The sequence below is a fragment of the Globicephala melas genome, chromosome 20, assembly GCF_963455315.2.
Source record: "Globicephala melas chromosome 20, mGloMel1.2, whole genome shotgun sequence".
In the NCBI taxonomy this organism is placed as follows: domain Eukaryota; kingdom Metazoa; phylum Chordata; class Mammalia; order Artiodactyla; family Delphinidae; genus Globicephala; species Globicephala melas.
In genome coordinates, this window is record NC_083333.1 from 104,882 (window position 1) to 124,218 (window position 19,337).

General features: G+C 49.3%; 1 protein-coding gene across 2 annotated transcripts; it reads left to right on the top strand.

Moving 5' to 3' along the window:
* The first annotated feature begins 1,374 nt into the window (after positions 1 to 1,374).
* RAD51D (RAD51 paralog D) lies at positions 1,375 to 17,347 on the top strand. Of its 2 annotated transcripts, XM_030850505.3 has the most exons (10): positions 1,375 to 1,635; positions 1,937 to 1,998; positions 2,195 to 2,313; positions 9,045 to 9,126; positions 9,369 to 9,503; positions 9,990 to 10,085; positions 13,154 to 13,244; positions 13,369 to 13,439; positions 15,805 to 15,969; positions 16,142 to 17,345. In XM_030850505.3, the coding sequence occupies exons 1-10, from the start codon at positions 1,554 to 1,556 to the stop codon at positions 16,223 to 16,225; spliced, it is 987 nt and encodes a 328-aa protein (XP_030706365.1). In that variant the 5' UTR covers positions 1,375 to 1,553; the 3' UTR covers positions 16,226 to 17,345. The 2 variants fall into 2 exon arrangements, with proteins under 2 accessions (XP_030706365.1, XP_030706366.1); XM_030850506.2 differs by lacking the exons at positions 13,154 to 13,244; positions 13,369 to 13,439 and having other exon boundaries at positions 16,142 to 17,347.
* Positions 17,348 to 19,337: the final 1,990 nt, after the last annotated feature.

Consider the following 19,337-nt stretch of genomic DNA (forward strand, 5'->3'; position numbering starts at 1 on the left):
CCCTGCCCTTCTCTGAAAATCTCAGAATGCTCACCACCGGTGCCCTTCGGACCTGCCCTAGGAAGGAGGAGATTGATGGTGATACAAAGGCACCTGGGCATGGAGGGAGGCAGGCAGTACTGGACTGGGCCTCTGGGAGTGGGGAACTTTGTCTATAGAATCCTGAGACTCTATATCCAGAAATCCTAGGCAGCAAACCCACTTCGTCCAGTTGTGTAGGCACAGGGAAATCCCAGATGGTTCATGAGGTTCATAGCTCACATACACCCAGGTTTTACTGCTGGAATTCTAAATTCTGCCACACCCTCACCCCAAGCGTCATCATGTGTTGAGTGACAACGGTGGGTGCTGCAGAGTCATACAGAAATGGGCCAGACGTTGTGTTGTTTCTTTTTCTCAAGGAAACCATGTCACAGTAGGGGGACTTCCCTGGTGGTCCAGTGGCTAAGACTCTATGTTCCCAATGCAGGGGGCCCAGGTTCAATCCCTGATCAGGGAACTAGATCCCACATGCCTCAATGAAGATCCTGCGTGCAGCAACTAAGACCCGGTGCAGCCTAAATATAAAATAAATAAATAAATAATTTTAAAAAATTAAAAAAAAACATGTCATAGTAGGAAAACATACTTCGGGGGATGGGGACGGGGGCGCTGTTAAAACAGCACTAGCTTTGACCTACATGTGGTTTTGTCTACTCTAAGTCCAGCTCTGCCCTTACAGGCTGTGAAACCTTTGGCAAATGACTTCACCTCTTTGCACCTCAGTTTCCTCATCTGTAAAACAGGAATAAACATAGCACCTACCTTACTGGATTGTGAGGAGATAACCCTGTAAAGTTGTTTTCTTTCTTCCAGAGGATGAGGTCAAGCAAAGGACATTTAAAAATACCAAATTGTGTGTGTGTGTGTGTGTGTGTGTGTGTGTGTGTGTGTGTGTGTGTGTTCTATATACTCAGGGTTTTTGTTGTCTTTCATTTACAAATTCTTTTATTTGGAAAATAGAGAAGCAGATGCCCTCTCTGTACTCTGCTGCTTTTTAGCACCCATCAAACGATCGGTAATTATCTGATTTATTTGATTTCCTCTTTCCTGTCTTCCCTCACTAACAAGTACGTCCCTGAGCGTAGGCATGGTCCGTCCGATCGAACGTTCTGGCCCAGTATTCAGAACAGAAGGCTGCACCTGGGAGGTCTGCAGGGAGGCGAGATCGGGTAGAAGGCAGAGACGCATGCGTGCGCAGGGTGGCAGATCTGGGCGCGGTGGCCTCGGCGCAGGGGAGCCAGCTCCGTGCCGCCCGCGCAGTCTCCGCCCCAACCGCCCGGCTCGCGCATCCGGCCCGTGGCCAGCAGGTGGCGCCGCAGGCCGGGCCCTGGAGCCTGGAAGCCGGAAGCTGCGGCGCGGTCCGGGCGGGAGGACTGTGGGTGCCGGCGTCCCCGCAGGCTCCGCACCCTCCGCGCCGCCTCCGCTTCCCGCCTCTCTCTCGCCTCCCGCGCTGGTCCAGAAAGGGCCCCACGGATGTCCCCGGGACGAGCGGCCCCGGGCCCCCAGGGAACATGGGCGTGCTCCGGGCCGGACTGTGCCCGGGTCTCACCCAGGACATGGTCCAGCTTCTGCGGAGCCGCGGGATCAAGACAGGTGATCGCAGGCGTGCGCCAGTGCGGGCCACGCGGCCGGGCCCAGCGCGGAGGCCGGCCCCGGCCCTGGCACCCCTGGGAGTGTGGGGCCCCTCCCCCCCTCCTCTGCCCACAGCCTCCTTGAGAGCCCGGGAAGGTGGGAGCGAGCTAGCCACGCCCCAGGAAGGGTAGAACCCCCACTGTGTGCCAGGCACCACGCCAGGTCCTGCGGCTCAGCTAGTCGACGTAGGCGAGGAAAAGTCAAGTGAGCGACGCCCCCGAGCCTCCTTCCTGCCCACCAACCCCACGTGTTTTGTTTTCAGTGGTGGACCTGGTTTCAGCAGACCTGGAGGAAGTAGCCCAGAAATGTGGCTTGTCTTATAAGGTGAGCTGACAATCTCCGCTCCAAACCTGGATGTCTCTAAATGCCCATCCCTGAGCAGAGGGTTCCCAGAGATTGATAAGGGGGCCGTATGAGACCCTGGGGGCCTCCTCCGTTGGCGGGTCACTGCCGAGTACTCTGGGCTGCTTCGGGTCGGAGCGCCCCGGCCCGCTCCTGAGTTTCCCCGCCCCTTCCGCAGGTCCTGGTTGCCCTGAGGCGGGTGCTGCTGGCTCAGTTCTCAGCTTTCCCCTTCAATGGCGCTGATCTCTACGAGGAGCTGAAGACCTCCACTGCCATCCTGTCCACCGGCATTGCAAGGTTTGTGTGGGTACTTGGGGGAAAAGGTGAGAGGCGGGCTTTTGATACTTGTGTCTAGGGAGAGCAGGCTTTTTCAAACAGTGGTGAGGATGTTCAGGACTTCGAGTTCTCTTAAGCTATAACAGGGTTTCTCCAACTCTCAACTTTTGGGGATGCAGAATTATTTGGGGGGGGCTGTCTTGCACTTATAGTAGGATGTTTGGCAGCATCCCTGGCCTCTAGCCACTAGAAGCCGGGTAGCACCTCCCTTCCCATGTCTGACAATCAAAAATGTCTCCAGCTGTGACCAAATGACCCCCCCCACCCCAGGGTGGCAAAATTACCACTGGTTGAGAACCACTGTCCTATAACACAAGATGTCAGTATTTCATTATTATTTAGCAGATCAGAGCAACTCTTCTCTGCCCCTACCCCCTCTTTCCCTTATGGATGGGGCAAGAGAGAGCATGGCAGGACTAACATTGACTGAGTGCCTACTACATACCAGCCACTGACACATAGTAGGTTATATAATAGGTTGTATAATCTCTTCAGTGACCCTGTGAGTTAGTGATTTTTTTTTTCTTTTTTTAAAATTTATTTATTTTTGGCTGTGTTGGGCCTTCGTTGCTGGGCGTGGGCTTTCTCTAGTTGTGGAGAGTGGGCGCTACTCTTTGTTATGGTGCGCGGGCTTCTCATTGCGGTGGCTTCTCTTGTTGCAGAGCACGGGCTCTAGGCGCGCGGGCTTCAGTAATTGTGGCACGTGGGCTCAGTAGTTGTGGCTCGTGGGTTGTAGAGCGCAGGCTCAGTAGTTGTGGCACATGGGCTTAGTTGCTGCATGGCATGTGGGATCTTCCTGGACCAGGGCTCAAACCTGTGTCCCCTGCATTGGCAGGTGGAATCTTAACCACTGTGCCACCAGGGAAGCCCGAGTTAGTGATTATTAACCCCACTTGAGTTTAGCCCAAGAGGAGTAAGGGGCAGAGGTGGGGCTCCAGCCCTGGGGCACTTGATCCAGAACTTGGTTCATTCCCTGTACTCTGCAGCAGGAGGGAATGAGAGTAGTTATCTTCTGCCATGTTGTGTGGAGAGAGAAAGAGTTGGAAGAAAACAGGCGGCTTCTGGACAAGGAAGTCTGACCTCATTCTTGGCCTGTTTGTGCAGAATTTGATAAAGAACTCTGCCACCACAAAGGTCTTTGGATTGGTTTGGCCCTCCCTGTTTCCATAACACATTCTCTTGGCAAGGTTCATAGAGCACAGTGCTTGTTTTCCCCAGGTTGGGGGTTCAGTTCTGTCATTCATCAAGAACTGGCCGAGTGCCTACGGGTTCCAGGTAAGTGCAGATGATACGGGTACGGGTGAGGCGAGGCACTTAAGAACCCATTGGGTAGAGAAGGCAGGTAAACACAAGAGAGAGGTGTGAGCATGCGGGGAGGCAGCATAAGGAGGGGGTGATTGGAAATTCCCTGGCTCTCACTGCCAGGGGCCCGGGTTTGATCCCTGGTTGGGGAGCTAAGATCCCGCAAGCTGCATGGTGTGGCAAAAAAAAAAAAAAGAAAAAAGAAAAATGAGGGGGTGATTAACAAGGAGCAGCCTTGGCCTTTGGGAGCTTATAAAACCAGCATTATACAGAGGAAGCAGTCAGGTGATAAACTGGCAAGATGGCAGCCACGGTGAGTCACTGCAGGGGAGATCAGAGAGATTCAGGAAGGCTCTATGCAGGAGGCGGGCCTTGGGCAGTGAGGAACGGATGGGCCTTCTCTGAGTATTCCGGCACCGTTACTCCAGGTATGTCGTTTCATTTATCTTCACAATCACAATGAGTGCGTTGCAATGAAAATCATCATCCTGTAGATGAAGAAACTGGGACTCAGGTTAAGTGACTTGCTCAAGATCCCACAGCTAGGGAATTCCCTGGGGGTCCAGTGGTTAGGACTCTGCACTTCCACTGCAGGGGGCACAGGTTTGATCCCTGGTTAGGGAACCAAGATCCTGCAAGTTGTATGGCGAGGCCCAAAAAAAAAAAGATACCTCAGCTAGTAAGTGGCAGACCAGACCCTTGATGTCACACCTGTCAGGCTCCTAAGCATAAGAACCCACCTCTAACGCATCTGCCCTATTGCCTCTTCCAGGCAGGAGGCTGTATTGTGAAAGTAGAGTTACAGGCATAGGGTGGAGGTGGGCAGGGTGGATGGGGCTGGGGAGCCTGGCAGGAGAGAGGCCCAGGAGGATATGGCAGGGGAGGGTGTGTGAGCCAATGTAGGGCAGGGGATGGCAGGAGGCACGCTGAAGAAATGTGATAAGCCTTCCTGCCAGGGGGAATATAGATGTGAAGAATCAAAGACGACCCAGTAGGTTTCTAGCCATCCTCACAGTGTTCTTTGGACCCTTGATGGATGTAACTCTAACACGGGAGGGGAGGGGAGTTCTGTAGTCAACAACTCGGGAAATGCTGGTTAACCCAAATGAAGCAGGTTTCCCTGCTGTAGGCTTTCTCACAGCTTGTAATGCTGGCGGACACCGTGGATCTTTACGAGGGCAAGAAAGCATGTAGCGTGCCTTGGAGGAAGCCATACTATCTGGGGAGATGGGTGGTTCCCTGAAGGCCAGAGCTGTGTCTTGTTCATCTCTGCCTCTTCCTCGTTTTAGAAAAAGGCCTTCAGGAAATGTGACACGTACAGGCGATGTTTGAATGAATGGCTGAAAGAATGACTAAAAGCCAGTTCAGAGGGAAAGGTGGAGGATAAATCCCAGAAATCATTTGTGTTCAAAACATGTGGTAAGACCCAGTTGTACTTCTGCTCCACAAGGCAGGCGGAGGAAGAGGGGTGGTCTGTCCATGTTGATGAGCAGAGATGATTGGTAGGGAGGTCCATCAGGAGACATGGAATGGAAACAGGTGAGAAGTCTGCTGGGAGGTGGATCTGGGAATTCCTTATGGAGACTGATCCTCACAGCCAAGAATGAGGTTGATTCTTTTTTTTTTTTTAATATAAATTTATTTATTTATTTATTTGTGGCTGCATTGGGTCTTCGTTGCTGCGCATGGGCTTTCTCTAGTAGCGGCGAGCAGGGGCTACTCTTCATTGCAGTGTGCAGGCTTCTCATTGCGGTGGCTTCTCTTGTTACAAAGCACAGGCTCTAGGCGCGCAGGCTTCAGTAGTTGTGGCACGTGGGCTCAGTAGTTGTGGCTCGCAGGCTCTAGAGCACAGGCTCAGTAGTTGTGGTACACTGGCTTGGTTGCTCCGCGGCATGTAGGATCTTCCCGGACCAGGGCTCGAACCCATGTCCCCTGCATTGGCAGGCGGATTCTCAACCACTGCAGCACCAGGGAAGTTCCAGGGTTGATTCTTGACTGGAGAGTTAAGACCCGTGGTTTCACCCAGGCTGCATGTTAGAATCATTTGGGAAGCTTAAGAAATATTCATGCCTGGGTCTCACCTTTAGAAATTCTGACTTCGTTGCTCTAGGCCAGTGGTTCCCAAACTTTTCTGCCCGGTAGAATTACCTGGGAATTTTTTTTTTTTTAATTCCAAAGCCCTATTCTGTGCCCCTAAACACACACACCAATTGAATCACATTCTCCGGGGCTGGAACACAAGCATCAGTGTTTTTTGAAGTTCCCAGGTGACTCCAGTGTGCAGACAAGTTTGGGAATCACTGATACAGGTCTCTTTTTTTAAAACTCCTGTGGTTATTTTAACATGCAGGCAGGACTGGGAAACACTAGTCCAGCCTAATGGTGTTCAGATTTCAACATGTATCCTTGTTGAGACTCAGATGTGGTCCTCGCCCTAAGAGTTTCTGATTCAGTAGGTCTGGGGTGGGGCCTGAGAATTTGCATTTCTAATCAATTCCCAGGTGATGCTGATGCTGCAGGTCTGGGGACCACTCTGGGAGAACCACTGCTATAATGGGACTGGGGGTTCTCTGATCTCAGTGGGAGGAACGGGATCCAGCAGTGGCAGAGGCTGGATGCTCTTTAACAAGGTGCTTATTACACAGAGACAAGGTGAGCACAGTTATCCCAAGAAGCCGCAGGGCCGGAATGGTAACCAGAGCGTTTTGACCAGCAGGGCCCTGTGGTTATAATCATGGGAGCCTTGGAATTGAAAGAGATGGGGTGCTTAAGTGCTGCTTGGCGTATACAGAGGGGTCATGGGAGGTCTTCAAGGACCATCACAAAGGGCTGGAGCCCATGGGTGATTACAGGGTTGGGACAGGGTTGCACGTGGCCAGGACATGGAGGTGTTAGTGTAGGCTGTGATGAGAAGGAGGTGAAATTTCAGCCCATAGGTTGGGCAGGATATGTTGTTTTTCCCTTGCTGCTTTCAGTAATTTTTCTTTGTCTTTAATTTTTGCCAATTTGATTACGATATGTCTCAGCGTGTTTCTCCTTGGGTTTATCCTGTATGGGACTCGCTGCGCTTCCTGGACTTGGGTGGCTATTTCCTTTCCCATGTTAGGAAAGTTTTCGACTATAATCTCTTCAGATATTTTCTCGGGTCCTTTCTCTCTCTCTTCTCCTTCTGGGACCCCTATAATGCAAATGTTGTTGCGTTTAATGTTGTCCCAGAGGTCTCTTAGGCTGTCTTCATTTCTTTTCATTCTTTTTTCTTTAGTCTGTTCCGCAGCAGTGAATTCCACCATTCTGTCTTTCAGGTCACTTATCCGTTCTTCTGCCTCAGTTATTCTGCTATTGATTCCTTCTAGTGTAGTTTTCATTTCAGTTATTGTATTGTTCATCTGTTTGTTTGTTCTTTAATTCTTCTAGGTCTTTGTTAAACATTTCTTGCATCTTCTCGATCTTTGCCTCCATTCTTTTTCCGAGGTCCTGGATCATCTTCACTGTCATTATTCTGAATTCTTTTTCTGGAAGGTTGCCTATCTCCACTTCATTTAATTGTTTTTCTGAGGTTTTATCTTGTTTCTTCATCTGGTACATAGCCCTCTGCCTTTTCATCTTGTCTATCTTTCTGTGAATGTGGTTTTTGTTCCACAGGCTGCAGGATTGTAGTTCTTCTTGCTTCTGCTGTCTGCTCTCTCGGTTGGGCAGGATATGGGGTGTGGGTAGTGACCTGTTTCCTGGTGGTTTAGGGACAGAAACTGGATTAGGATTGGCCATGACTTGAATTTATCTCAAGGCTTCCACAGCCAGAGTGTTGATAACATAGGAACCTTCTATCACTCATTTCTCTGGAAACATTTATTGTGCATCTCCTGTGTTTCAGCCACTGTGCCAGTTCTGGGGTGAACAAGGCCCAGTCCTTGCCCCAGGGTGCTCTGGGCCAAAAACTTTTGCTCTGCAAGAGGATGAAAAGACAAGCGATAGAATGGGGAAAATAGGGCTTCCCTGATGGTGCAGTGGTTGAGAGTCCGCCTGCCGATGCAGGGTACACAGTTTCGTGCCCCAGTCCGGGAAGATCCCACATGCCGCGAAGCGGCTGGGCCTGTGAGCCATGGCCTCTGAGCCTGCGTGTCCGGAGCCTGTGCTCCGCAACGGGAGAGGCCACAACAGTGAGAGGCCCGCGTACCACACACACACAAAAAAAGAATGGTGATAACTCCAAATGCTAGTAGGGTGTGGAGAAACTGGATTACCTCATACATTGCTGGTGGGAAAGTAAAATAGCATAGGCACTCTGGAAAACAAGTTAGTAGTTTCTTGTGAAATTAATATGCACTTACTGTACAACCCAACAGTTGTATTCTGGGGCATCTATTCCAGAGAAATAAAAACTTAGGTTTACAGAAAAACCTGTATGCAAATGTTCATAGCCGTTTTATTCATAATTTCCTCCAACTGGAAACAGCTAAAATGTCCTTCAATAGGTGAATGGTTAAACAAACTTGGTCCATCCATACCATGGAATACTACTCTGCAGTAAAAAAGAACAAACTATCGACACATGTGACAACTTGGATCTCAAGGGAATGATGCTGAGTGAGAAAAGCCAATCACAAAGGTTACATATTGTGTGATTCTGTGTACATAATATTCTTGAAATAACGTAACAATAGAGATGGAGAACAGATTAATCGGTTGCCAGGGGCTAGGGATTAGGGTTGGATGGAAGGGGAGTGGCTATAAAAGGGTGGCACAAGGGAGCCTTGCAGCAATGGAAATGTTCTGTATCTTGATTGTGGTGGTTACATAAACGCATGCATGTGATGAAATGGCATAGACTTATACACACAGACACACACGGAAATAATGGTGGTGAATCTGAATAAGCTCTGTGGATTGCACCAGTGTCAATTTGCAATGTTATAGTGCAGTACAATACATCTTATAGTGAAAGATGCTACCATTAGGGGAAACTAGGTAAAGGGTACATGGGACCTCCCTGTACATTGTTTTTTGCAACTTCCTGTGAATCTATAATTATTTCAAAGTTTTAGAAAATGACAAATTATGGGAAATGCTATCAAGGAAACCCAGAAGGGGCTGAGATGGAGAATGAGAGGACCATTGGATGGGGTGGCAAAGAGACCTCTGTGGAGAAGTGATCACCCAGAGTGATCTATAAGCTGAGAGTGAAAGGATGAGGGGCCAGAGGAGGAACATTTAGCCGTGCCAGCTTTCCCCAAAGGAAACTACCAGGAGAAGCCTCCTGGCCAGAGATGTTAGAGTATCTCTGGACAGAACAGTGCCTGGAAGGGATGTCTTGCTTTTTTTCCTGGTTCCTACTCCCCTCCCTTCCCTCGAATCCCCTCAGTTGATTCTCTTGCCTCCTCTTCTGCCATCAGCCTGGACAAACTGCTGGACGCTGGTCTCTATACTGGAGAAGTGACTGAAATCGTAGGAGGCCCAGGTAGCGGCAAAACCCAGGTACACGTGCGTCCAGCAGCCAGGACGGTTGGGGGAGGTGGGTGCATAGCCCAAGATCCCTGAGGAAGTTTCTGCCAGTGTGCTTGTGATTCAGAGATCAGAAGAGAGAAGATAGGTGGTGAGGAGTGGGGCTTGGACTGGGCCCATTCGTGTCTCTGGGATCTGGACAAGATTTGGTGGGAGCACCCATGCTGGGCCCTCCTTGAGGGCTCAAGTTCACCCAGTGCCCCATCTCTACTCAGGTATGTCTTCGTGTGGCTGCAAACGTGGCCCATGGCCTGCAGCAGAACGTCCTATACATCGATTCCACTGGAGGGCTCACAGCTTCCCGCATTCTCCAGCTACTTCAGGCCAGAACCCCAGAGGAGGAGGAGCAGGTAAAGAGCAGGAGGGTTGGGTTCCTTTGAGGTTCCGACACTGTAAGTAAGACCCCGTTATCCAATGTGGCAAGAATTTTGGTCATTTGTGTGAATAGATACTTCTGGCTTTGAAACTTGCTGTTCTACTAATACTTTCTGTTCTGCAAGCCTCCCCATTATGACATCATCCCACCCCTGCCATACCCTAACTCAGGGCTGCCATACACCCAGTATCTGTGTTTCTCTCCCATTTCTTGCCCACGGAAGACACACTAATCAGTCCTATCCCTCCTTCCCACGGAGCTCTGACTTGGCTTTGCAGCTCAGCACCAGGCAGCCACCTTGGTGAGAACTGGCCCATCATACAAAGCCCATTTGCCATCCTGGACCTGAGTCCTTCTGTCTAAGTGCCTCTTCCTGCTCAGCCTCAAAATCCCTCTTCATCTTGCGCGACCCCCTGCTCCTCTTCTCCAAAGCTCTCCCTTCTATCTCCTACCTCTTCAGGCGGGAGCTCTCCAGAGGATCCAGGTGGTGCGTGCGTTTGACATCTTCCAGATGTTGGATGTGCTGCAGGACCTGCGAGGCGCTGTGTCCCAGCAGGTGAGCCTGCTCTTCCGCTCCTCCCTGCTCCCCCCAGCTGGCCAGTGCTGTCTGCATGTGGGCAGGTGTCCTACTACAGACTCTGCTTGGAAACGCAGATGTGCAATCTGGTGACTCTAGCTGTGTCTGCCGCTCCCAGGATGGGATTTCTGGATGCTTAATTCATTCCTGAGTGCCTCCTCGTTTACATGCCCATCTTCCCCAGTAAACCGTAAGCCCCTTCCTTGAGTGCAAGGATCATGTCATATTCATCTCTGCATTCCAACGCCGGATCCGTTAAGATTACTTTCAGAGGCAGGTAGTAGAATCTATCTGACAGACACTTGAACCTTGAGGACTTTTAATTATCTCACATGAGTCTGGAGGTTGACAAGTCCATAATGTCAGGGCTGTAGGTTGGTGTGCCTGGTTCTCTTGCTCTTCCCCCTCATGATTGCAAAGTGGCTGCTATGGCTCAAAGCATCATGTCTTCACACATCCATATTACATCCATATTCAGGTCAGTGAGAGATAGATGCCTCTTTTCTGTACCTCTTCCCTTTTATAAGGGAAGAGAAATCTTCCTCTGGAACCCCCCAGTATGCTTCCCTGTTCCCATTACATCTAATTGACCAAAACTGAGCTATGTGTTTGTCCTAGACCAGGGGTTGGGCCCACCTTCCCTGATGTCAGGAGATTTCTTCCCAGTACTTGAACACATTCAGAGTCCTGTTAACAAGGAAGAGGGGTTTGGAATGGCATTTGGGTTGGTACCCTGCTACACCTGATAGGTGCTTAGACAGGATTTGGTGCACTGATTTATACACTCTTAGATTTGGGAGACACCTTACAGAGGATAGTTTAATTCATCTTAAACTTTATCTCTCACCCCAAAGCATAACATGTTCCCATGGGCATACCCAGGGTTGTATATAAAGTAAAGCATTTTTACAAACTTTAGAACATACAATAGTTGAACAAATACTTGTCATAGGAATCGTAGCAGGCTATTGACACCCCCATGTGTTGAGACATGAAGTCATGTAGTTCTGACCTAATCCAACCCTCTTGTTTCTAGAGATGAGGAGAGTGACGGCCAGAGACATTCAGTCAGTTGCCCAAAGTCACTGCATATTTAGGATAAGAACAAAGCTTATAACCCAAATCTCTCAATTCTCAGGTCAAAAGACGATATTTTTTACTGTAGGGCCATTAGCTGGTGTATATTTCTATTATTGCACAGCAAGTTACTACAAACTTAGTGACTTAAAACAACACATATTTATTGCCTCACAGTTTCTGTAGGTCAGGAGTCTGGGCACAGCTTAGCCTGATCCCCTACTTAGGGTCTCTTTAGGCCGTGATCAAGGTGGCAGCTGGGTTGTGTTCTTATCTGGAGGCTCAACTGGGGAAGAACCACTTACAAGTTCATTCAGGTTTTTGGCAGAATTCATTTCCTAGAAGCTTCAGTTCCTTGCTGGCAGCTGGTTGCTGGCAGAAGCCACAAGAGTAAGAGCAAAACGCAACATACCATCTTACATAACATAATGTAATCACGGGGTGGCAGCCCATTCCCTTTGCCGTATAATGTAGCCTAATCAAGAGAGTGACATCCAGGGAATTCCCTGACGGTCCAGTGGTTAGGACTTTGCACATTCACTTCCAAGGGCCTGGATTCAATCCCTGGTCGGGGACTAAGATCCCACAAGCCACGCAGTGCGGCCAAAAAAAGAGTGACATCCTAACACCTTTGACATTTGACTAGTAAGAAAGCAAGTCATGGGACTCCCCCAGGGTCAAGGGGAAGGGATCATAGAGGACTCAAACACCTAGAGGTGGGGATCGTGAGGTCTGTCTGCCACAGATACCTGATAGCCCCATTGTTAAAAGCGGCAAACGGCTTATTGTCCCATTTGGCCAGAGATTTCAACCTGCTCTCCCAGAGAGTAAGGAAGGGCTAAGCTGATCTCTCTCTTTCTGCCAGCGTCCCTTAGACAGCCAGTGACTGGCCAGAGTCAATAACTGGGATGTGAAGGGGGAGACATGCAAAAGACAGACAAGATAAGCTGAATATCCAGGACTTGGCCAACATGAGATGAAAAAAACAGTTATGGAAACAGAATTGGCAAATGGGTTCGATATAAGGAATAAGGGAGAAGAGAAGGGAAGCTTCAAGGACAAGAAACATTTTAGGTCCAAGAAACTAGGAGGATGTTTCCTAGTTTCCTGGTTTTAGCAGGTGGCTGTCTATATAGTCTATATTTGGAAACTTTTTTTTTTTTTGGCTGTGTTGGGTCTTTGTTTCTGTGCATGGGCTTTCTCTAGTTGTGGTGAGAGGGGGCTACTCTTCATGTGCATTCAGGTGCACAGGCTTCTCATTGCGGTGGCTTCTCTTGTCATGGAGAACGGGCTCTAGGCACGTGGGCTTCAGTAGTTGTGGCACGTGGTCTCAGTAGTTGTGGCTCGCAGGCTCAGTAGTTGTGGCACACGGGCTTATTTGCTCTGCGGCATGTGGGATTTTTCCGGACCAGGGCTCAAACCCATGTCCCCTGCATCAGCAGGCAGATTCCTAACCCCTGCGCCATGAAGGAAGCCCCAGGAACCTTTTTAGATATGGAAGATTAGGCCCTAGAGGCACAATCTGGAAAGAGACTGAAGTAAAGAGAAGGCTGACCTCTTCAGCAAAGGAAGTTAGGAACTTGGGGCGTAAGCAGGAGAAGGAAAAGAGAGCCTGACAAGATGATGGGGGACTGGCCACAAGGAGAAAGATTCTACTAAGAAAATTCCTGACCAGGGGACCACAGGATCTGAGCAGGGATTTCTCAAATTTAATTATTTTAGGGTATCTGTGATGTGCTGTGATTTAAACTCTCTCTTTCCACCCAATTCTTCAGTAAAATCTGTTATACATACAAATGGGGGTGGTAAAAAAAAGACATTTCTGAAATTCCATCATACATGCCCAGCTGTATTTGGGGTGGGGGAGGTTATTTCTTACCAGTTTCTGGAAGAGGAGCAGACTTATCTGGTAGTGGTCGCCCCCTAGAGGCCACCTGGTTCATGGCGCCTGCTTCCCATCAACCCCACAGGTGAGCAGTTCTTCAGGGACTCTGAAGGTGGTGGTTGTGGACTCGGTCACTGCGGTGGTCGCCCCACTTCTGGGTGGTCAGCAGAGGGAAGGTGAGTGGTGTGGCAGAGCCCAGGGTTGGGGTCTTGATCTTGCCTCCCGGTTCTGGAGTCCTGTCTCCGGCCAGCCTGGTCCCCGATGCCCTGCTGCCCACCCTCTCTGCTTTTTCTTCCCCAGGCTTGGCCTTGATGATGCAGCTGGCCCGAGAGCTGAAGACTCTGGCCCGGGACCTCAGCGTGGCACTGGTGGTGAGGAAGTGGACTTGGCTAGCCATCCTTGCCTTACCTCTGGTCCCTGGGCTTCACCAAGTGGGGAGATATTCTTTCTAGTTACAGTTCTTTATTTCCCTTAAAGAGCAGCTTCTGAACCCCCAAAGTGGCCCTTTGGGAAAGGACCATAGCCCAACTTCCCTGGGTCATCTAGAGCACCAGACTGGGAGGGGATCGGACCTTAAATAGCCAAGGGATCAGGGACAGTCTTGTTTTTCTTTTTACTTTCTTTAAGTCAGTTTTATTGAGGTATAATTCATACAGAGTAACCTTCTCCTTGTGTGAAGTTTGATACAGTCATCTCCAGCCTTGTTACCCCACCGCAATCAAGATACAGAATATTTCTGTCACCCCAGAAAGATCCTCCGGCCCCAGACAACCACTGATCTGGTTTCTGTCCCAATAGTTTTGCCTTTTCCAGAGCTTCATAGAAAGGGATCTTTTGGCTTTTAAAGTAACTTTTTCTGCTTATGGAGTAGGTTTTTAAAAGTCTGCATGCTTCTCATGAAAGAGGGTAAAAAATAGTTAAATATGAGTCAAATTTGTAATCGATCTCCACATCCACAGAAACCATATTAATATTTTTATATACCTCCGTAGAATCTTTTTTCTCTGCATATATACATATACTTTTAACCAACTTTCCAACTAAACTGTAATCTTGTTAAAAAAAAAACACACACACACCACCATTTCCCATGTCTTTTAATAGATTCTTTAAGAATGCCAGTTTTAGCAGCTATGTATTATTTTGTTTAATACCTATGTTACAGGGGTGAGGAAACCTTTCCTCTAAAGGACCAGGCAGTAAATACAGTTTGCCTTCCCTATCCGTGGGTTCTGCATCCGTGGATTCAACCAACTGTGGATTTGAGCTGTAGTTGGTTGAATCTGTGGATGCAGAACCCGCAGATACAAAGGGCCAACTATACTACACCATCTTATTTTATTTATTTATTTATTGGGCTGTGCTACGAGGCATGTGGGATCTTAGTTCCTTGACCAGGAATCGAACCTGTACCCCCTGTAGTGGAAGGGCAGAGTCTTAACCACTGGACCACCAAGAAGTCCCTACTCTATTTTAACTAAAACTACAGTGAACCTGGAATGGAGAGAAATATCCTTGAAATGATCACTCCTCCTGAAGTAGTCACCTTGCTATGAGTTAGGCAGATTAAATTCAGTTGAAATTTTGAAATCTAAAACAAAAAAAACAGAAAAAACACTACAGTGAACATCCTTATACCTAAATCGCTTTACATATCTCATATTTCCTCAGACTCCTAAAAGTATAATCAGTGAGTCAGGGACAAACATATTTTTAAATGTCTACATATGACATTGCCAAGTTGCCGGGAAGGTTATAGTTTTTGTGCACCTACCAGCAGCATAAGGGGCTTTGTTCTTCTATTCTTTTGTTCTTTTTTTTTTTTGGCTGTGTTGGGTCTTGGTTCCTGTGCATGAGTTTTCTCTAGTTGCAGCAAGCAGGGGCTGCTCTTTTATGTGGTGTGTGGGCTTCTCTTGCTGTGGAGCATGGGCTCTAGGCACGTGGGCTTCAGTAGTTGCAGCACGCGGGCTCAGTAGTTGTGGCCTATGGGCCCTAGAGCGCAGGCTCAGTAGTTGTGGCGCTTGGGCTTAGTTGCTCCACGGCATGTGGGATCTTCCCGGAGCAGGGAGTGAACCCATGTCCCCCTGCATTGGCAGGCGGATTCCTAACCGCTGCGCCGCCAGGGAAGTCCCTTCTTCTGTTCTTATACTGGGTCCCAAGGCCTCCCTCTCCAGACTGTAGGATGTATGTGAGCACCTGCTGTGTGCCAGGCTCTGGCTTAGGCAGCAGGGATTCAATGATGAACAAGCCACACCTCTGCCCAGGGGTGGGGTGGGGAGCAGGGGTTAACCTCAAGAGGATGCACTGAGGTTGGCGTTGCTTACCTGAGACTAGCCTGGGCAGAGTAGAGCTGACCGGCCTTCCAAAACCCCTCCCACGTATACACACAGATGCACACCCTGACACAAAGGGGTGGGTGCACGTGGTCTCAGGATGCCCGATTGCTGCGTTGGGGTTGTAGTGGGCCTAAGCGGACAGCACTGCTTTTCCCAGACACATGCCCCGTTACCTTTTATTGGAATCAAGCCTGGAACGTTGTGGTTTAGTGGAAAGAGCTCTGCACAAGTCAGGAGTCCAGGGTTCTGATTCCAGACCGTTGATAAATTATGGAAGCTTGGGGAAGTTGTTTCCTTGTACTAGGCCTCAGCTTTCCCATCTATAAAATGAAGCCATAGGAGCAGATGTCGTCTGTACCAGCATTACAGATCTATAAGCCTTTGATTCTTTTTGCCGCAGGTGACGAATCACATGACCCGAGACAGGGACAGCGGGCAGCTCAAACCTGCCCTGGGACGCTCCTGGAGCTTTGTGCCCAGCACCCGGCTTCTCCTGGACACCGGCCAAGGTGCAGGAGCATCAGGCAGCTGGCGCATGGCATGTCTGACCAAATCTCCCCGTCTGGTGAGCCAGCCCCAGGGGAAAGCCAGGAATCTGGGCCCTTGAGGGTGGCTTCTGTGCCCACAGATAGTTCCTCATCGAGGAACTTCTGGATACTGAGACCCAGCAGCCAAAGAGGCTACCCACTTGGGCTGCTCAACTGAAAAACTCACCTTCCCCTCCTGTCTTGTTCCAGCCAACAGGTTTCCAGGAGATGGTGGACATTGGGACCTGGGCGACTCCAGTGCAGAGCCCAACATTACAGGGAGATCACATGTGACTTGCTGTTGATTGGGACAAACCCTCCCACCATGGGAAATGGTGGCTGCATAGAAGCTCTTGGGCTGGGCAGACATCTTAGTCCTTAGCTCCTCTCTCTGGAAACACAGTGTTACTGGCTAGAGAGGATGCTACTGTGGAAGGACCCAGAAATTCATGCCGGTACCAGGTTTTCCTCCCTTGTGTCTACTACGTATGTTTCCAGCAGGTGTCGAGTTCAGTGTCTTGGGCATCTCTGAAGAGGCATGCTGGTGCCTGGACAGATAACCCTGTGCATCGCCGTACTGCACTCCATCCTAACACAGTGACCGAGTCTGAGGCCTCTAGCTTGACTTTGCTTCCCTTCTTCTTCTTTTTGTTTTTCCATCTGTAAGATGGGGCTCCCTTTCTTTTAACTCTCTCTTTGAGTTACCGGGTGGAATTAACCTTGTAAGTGCAAAACTCTTTATCTAGGTCCTGATATTAAAAACATACAAAGGAAATTCTCTGAGCCCCAGAGCCATCCATTTTCCCCCCAGAAGGTGGTTTTTCAGTTTCCCCTAGTGAGGCCTCAAAGAATGGTTATTCCTCTTTCCCTCTTGCCCATTTGGTTTCACAAACCTGCATGCATCACCATGACCAGGTGAGACCGGGAGCTCACTGCAGTCCCAGGAATATAATTTAACAGGAAGGGAAGATGTGACCTGGTCCCCGTGAATCCAGCCACTTGTTTAACGTGCGTGGTGCCCTGTGGGGCCCCTCCACAGTGTCGAGTAACCAGAGGTGCTGAACCATGGCCTTGCCCATAAACAGACAGAGGAGAATTTGCACAGTAAGTAGAGCCAGCTGGGAAAATTGATGCTGGCATAAATAATACATGGTAAATCTAGTCCTTTATGTAGAAATTCATTGCCAGTGGCTCCAACATGCAATATAATTACCCCTCTCTTCCTGCCAGCTGTACCACAGCCTAGTGCCCTAGTGTATGAAATAACCCCCCTGTCTGTTATGGGCACTGTGGCCATCCCTCTTCAAGCTATAACTCTGGCTGGGTGGGGAGGAGGACACCAGGGAAGAGGAAATAAAAGACAAAGGAGAGAAATGATCAGGATTGTTCACTGACCACAATTTTTTTTTTTTTTTTTTTGCGGTACGTGGGCCTCTCACTGTTGTGGCCTCTCCCGTTGTAGAGCACAGGCTTGGGACGCGCAGGCTCAGCGGCCATGGCTCACAGGCCTAGCCTCTCTGCGGCATGTGGGATCTTCCCAGACCAGGGCACAAACCCGTGTCCCCTGCATCGGCAGGCGGACTCTCAACCACTGCGCCACCAGGGAAGCCCCACTGACCACAATTTTTAAAGGAAGTTTGCCTTTCTCAGTTTGAGAGCCTGTCATGTAATTAATTAGTTGCTTGGCTGCAGGAAGAGAGGTCAGAGTTACAGGCCGAAGACAAGACATTTAGAGGTGATGAACACAGCAGGGATAAAAGCAAGAAGCCTGGAGGACTGGGAACAAGTGGCAGACCAGCCCGAGGGTATCTGCCTGAGTAAGGACAGGCTTGGTAAGCTGCAGACTGGAGGAGGAACCCTGGCGCTGCTGCTTTCACAGGCTCCCAGGAGAAACGAATCTTCAGCATCCTTACACCAGGAGCGTTTGGCGCATAATTGCAACCGTAGTAGGAAACAAAACGTTAAGCTGGGACTGGCACCTCCCTGTCACTTGTACCATTTGGGCATCCTGAGCCCACGCAGACATCACCAATCAATCAAGCATTCCTTTTGGCAGAGCTCAGAGTCCTTTGCAGTTTTAGTTTTTCTCCACACAGCACTCCACGTATCCACAAGCAGTCAGTTGGAACTGGCGTTCAAGGTGGAGGCTGGTTACCATCTCTGCCCCAGGCAGATCTTCCATATGTCCCATATATGGTGTTGCGTGCTTGGTCCTTGACTCGGGACGCTCCCACGTTCATTTTTCTTTTGCTCTTTCCACAGTATGGGAGCTCGGTAATTGTTAGATATACAAATGGGTGGGGTTTAAAGCATTTTAAAGATGGCAGAGGAGAAACGCAGGAATGTTTTTCATATGATCTAGTCATGGAGGTCCCCCCAGAGTGTCTTTTTACATATCCTTCTACAGAGGACTGTTGAATGTCGTTGGTCTGATATTACACAACGTTGATGTTGAGTCCCTACTATGTATGTGCTAGCACTTCATGGCTTTTGTTAGGCACGTGACTCCCAAAGACTCTCAGGCTCAGGTCCATGTATCACTGTGGCTGCTGTCCACTGCAAGTAATGAAACCTGGCCGAAAGAGGCTTAAACAATAACATTTGTTATCTCTAGTAACACGACGTCCAAGGTTGGCTCATTTGGCAGCTCATCAAGTGGCGTAGGCCCTTTCCATCTTTCTGCTCTGCTCTCCTTTTGTGTTGGTTTTGTCTTTAAGCTCGTTCTCATCAAAGCAGTCATTCTGGGCTTCCCTGATGACACAGTGGTTAAGAATCCGCCTGCCAATGCAGGGGACACGGGTTCAAGCCCTGGTCCGGGAAGATCCCACATGCCGCTGAGCAACAAAGCCTGTGCGCCACAACGACTGAGCCTGTGCTCTAGGGCCCACGAGCCACAGCTACTGAGCCTGTGTGCCTAGAGCCCGTGCTCCGTGACAAGAGAAGCCACCGCAGTGAGAAGCCTGCTCACCGCAACGAAGAGTAGCCCCTGCTTGCTGCAACTAGAGAAAGCCTGCGCACAGCAATGAAGACCCAACGCAGCCAAAAATAAAAATGAATAAATTTATTTAAAAAAAAAAGAAAATGGGGATGCTACTAGAAAGGAGGGAGTGTGTGTGGAGGAGTTGGACGTTGGGTGGGCAACCACTAGTATCTGCCAAAGTCCAGGAGGCAAGTGTATCAAGGCTCACATGTGCTTAGGCCCTTTGTCCCCATCTCGTTTAGACCTTCAGAAAGCCTTCCATCTTCCAGACAGTAAATGGGAGTTCAGTTGAGGTTATGGACATAAAGCTAATAAGTGAGCAGCACCAGAATGCAAACTTGAATCTGTCTGATTCCAAACCCTACTTCTTTCCATCCTTATGCTGCCTTCGGCTGTGACTATGTGAATGTTTCAATTAAATTTCTC

Excerpts from the sequence above, each read along its gene's own strand:
- RAD51D (XM_030850505.3), top strand. The coding sequence starts at position 1,554 with ATGGGCGTGCTCCGGGCCGGACTGTGCCCGGGTCTCACCCAGGACATG. Across the intron at positions 9,127-9,368 it reads CAGGTAGCGGCAAAACCCAG|GTATGTCTTCGTGTGGCTGC; the intron begins GTACACGTGCGT and ends ATCTCTACTCAG. Across the intron at positions 15,970-16,141 it reads TGACCAAATCTCCCCGTCTG|CCAACAGGTTTCCAGGAGAT; the intron begins GTGAGCCAGCCC and ends GTCTTGTTCCAG.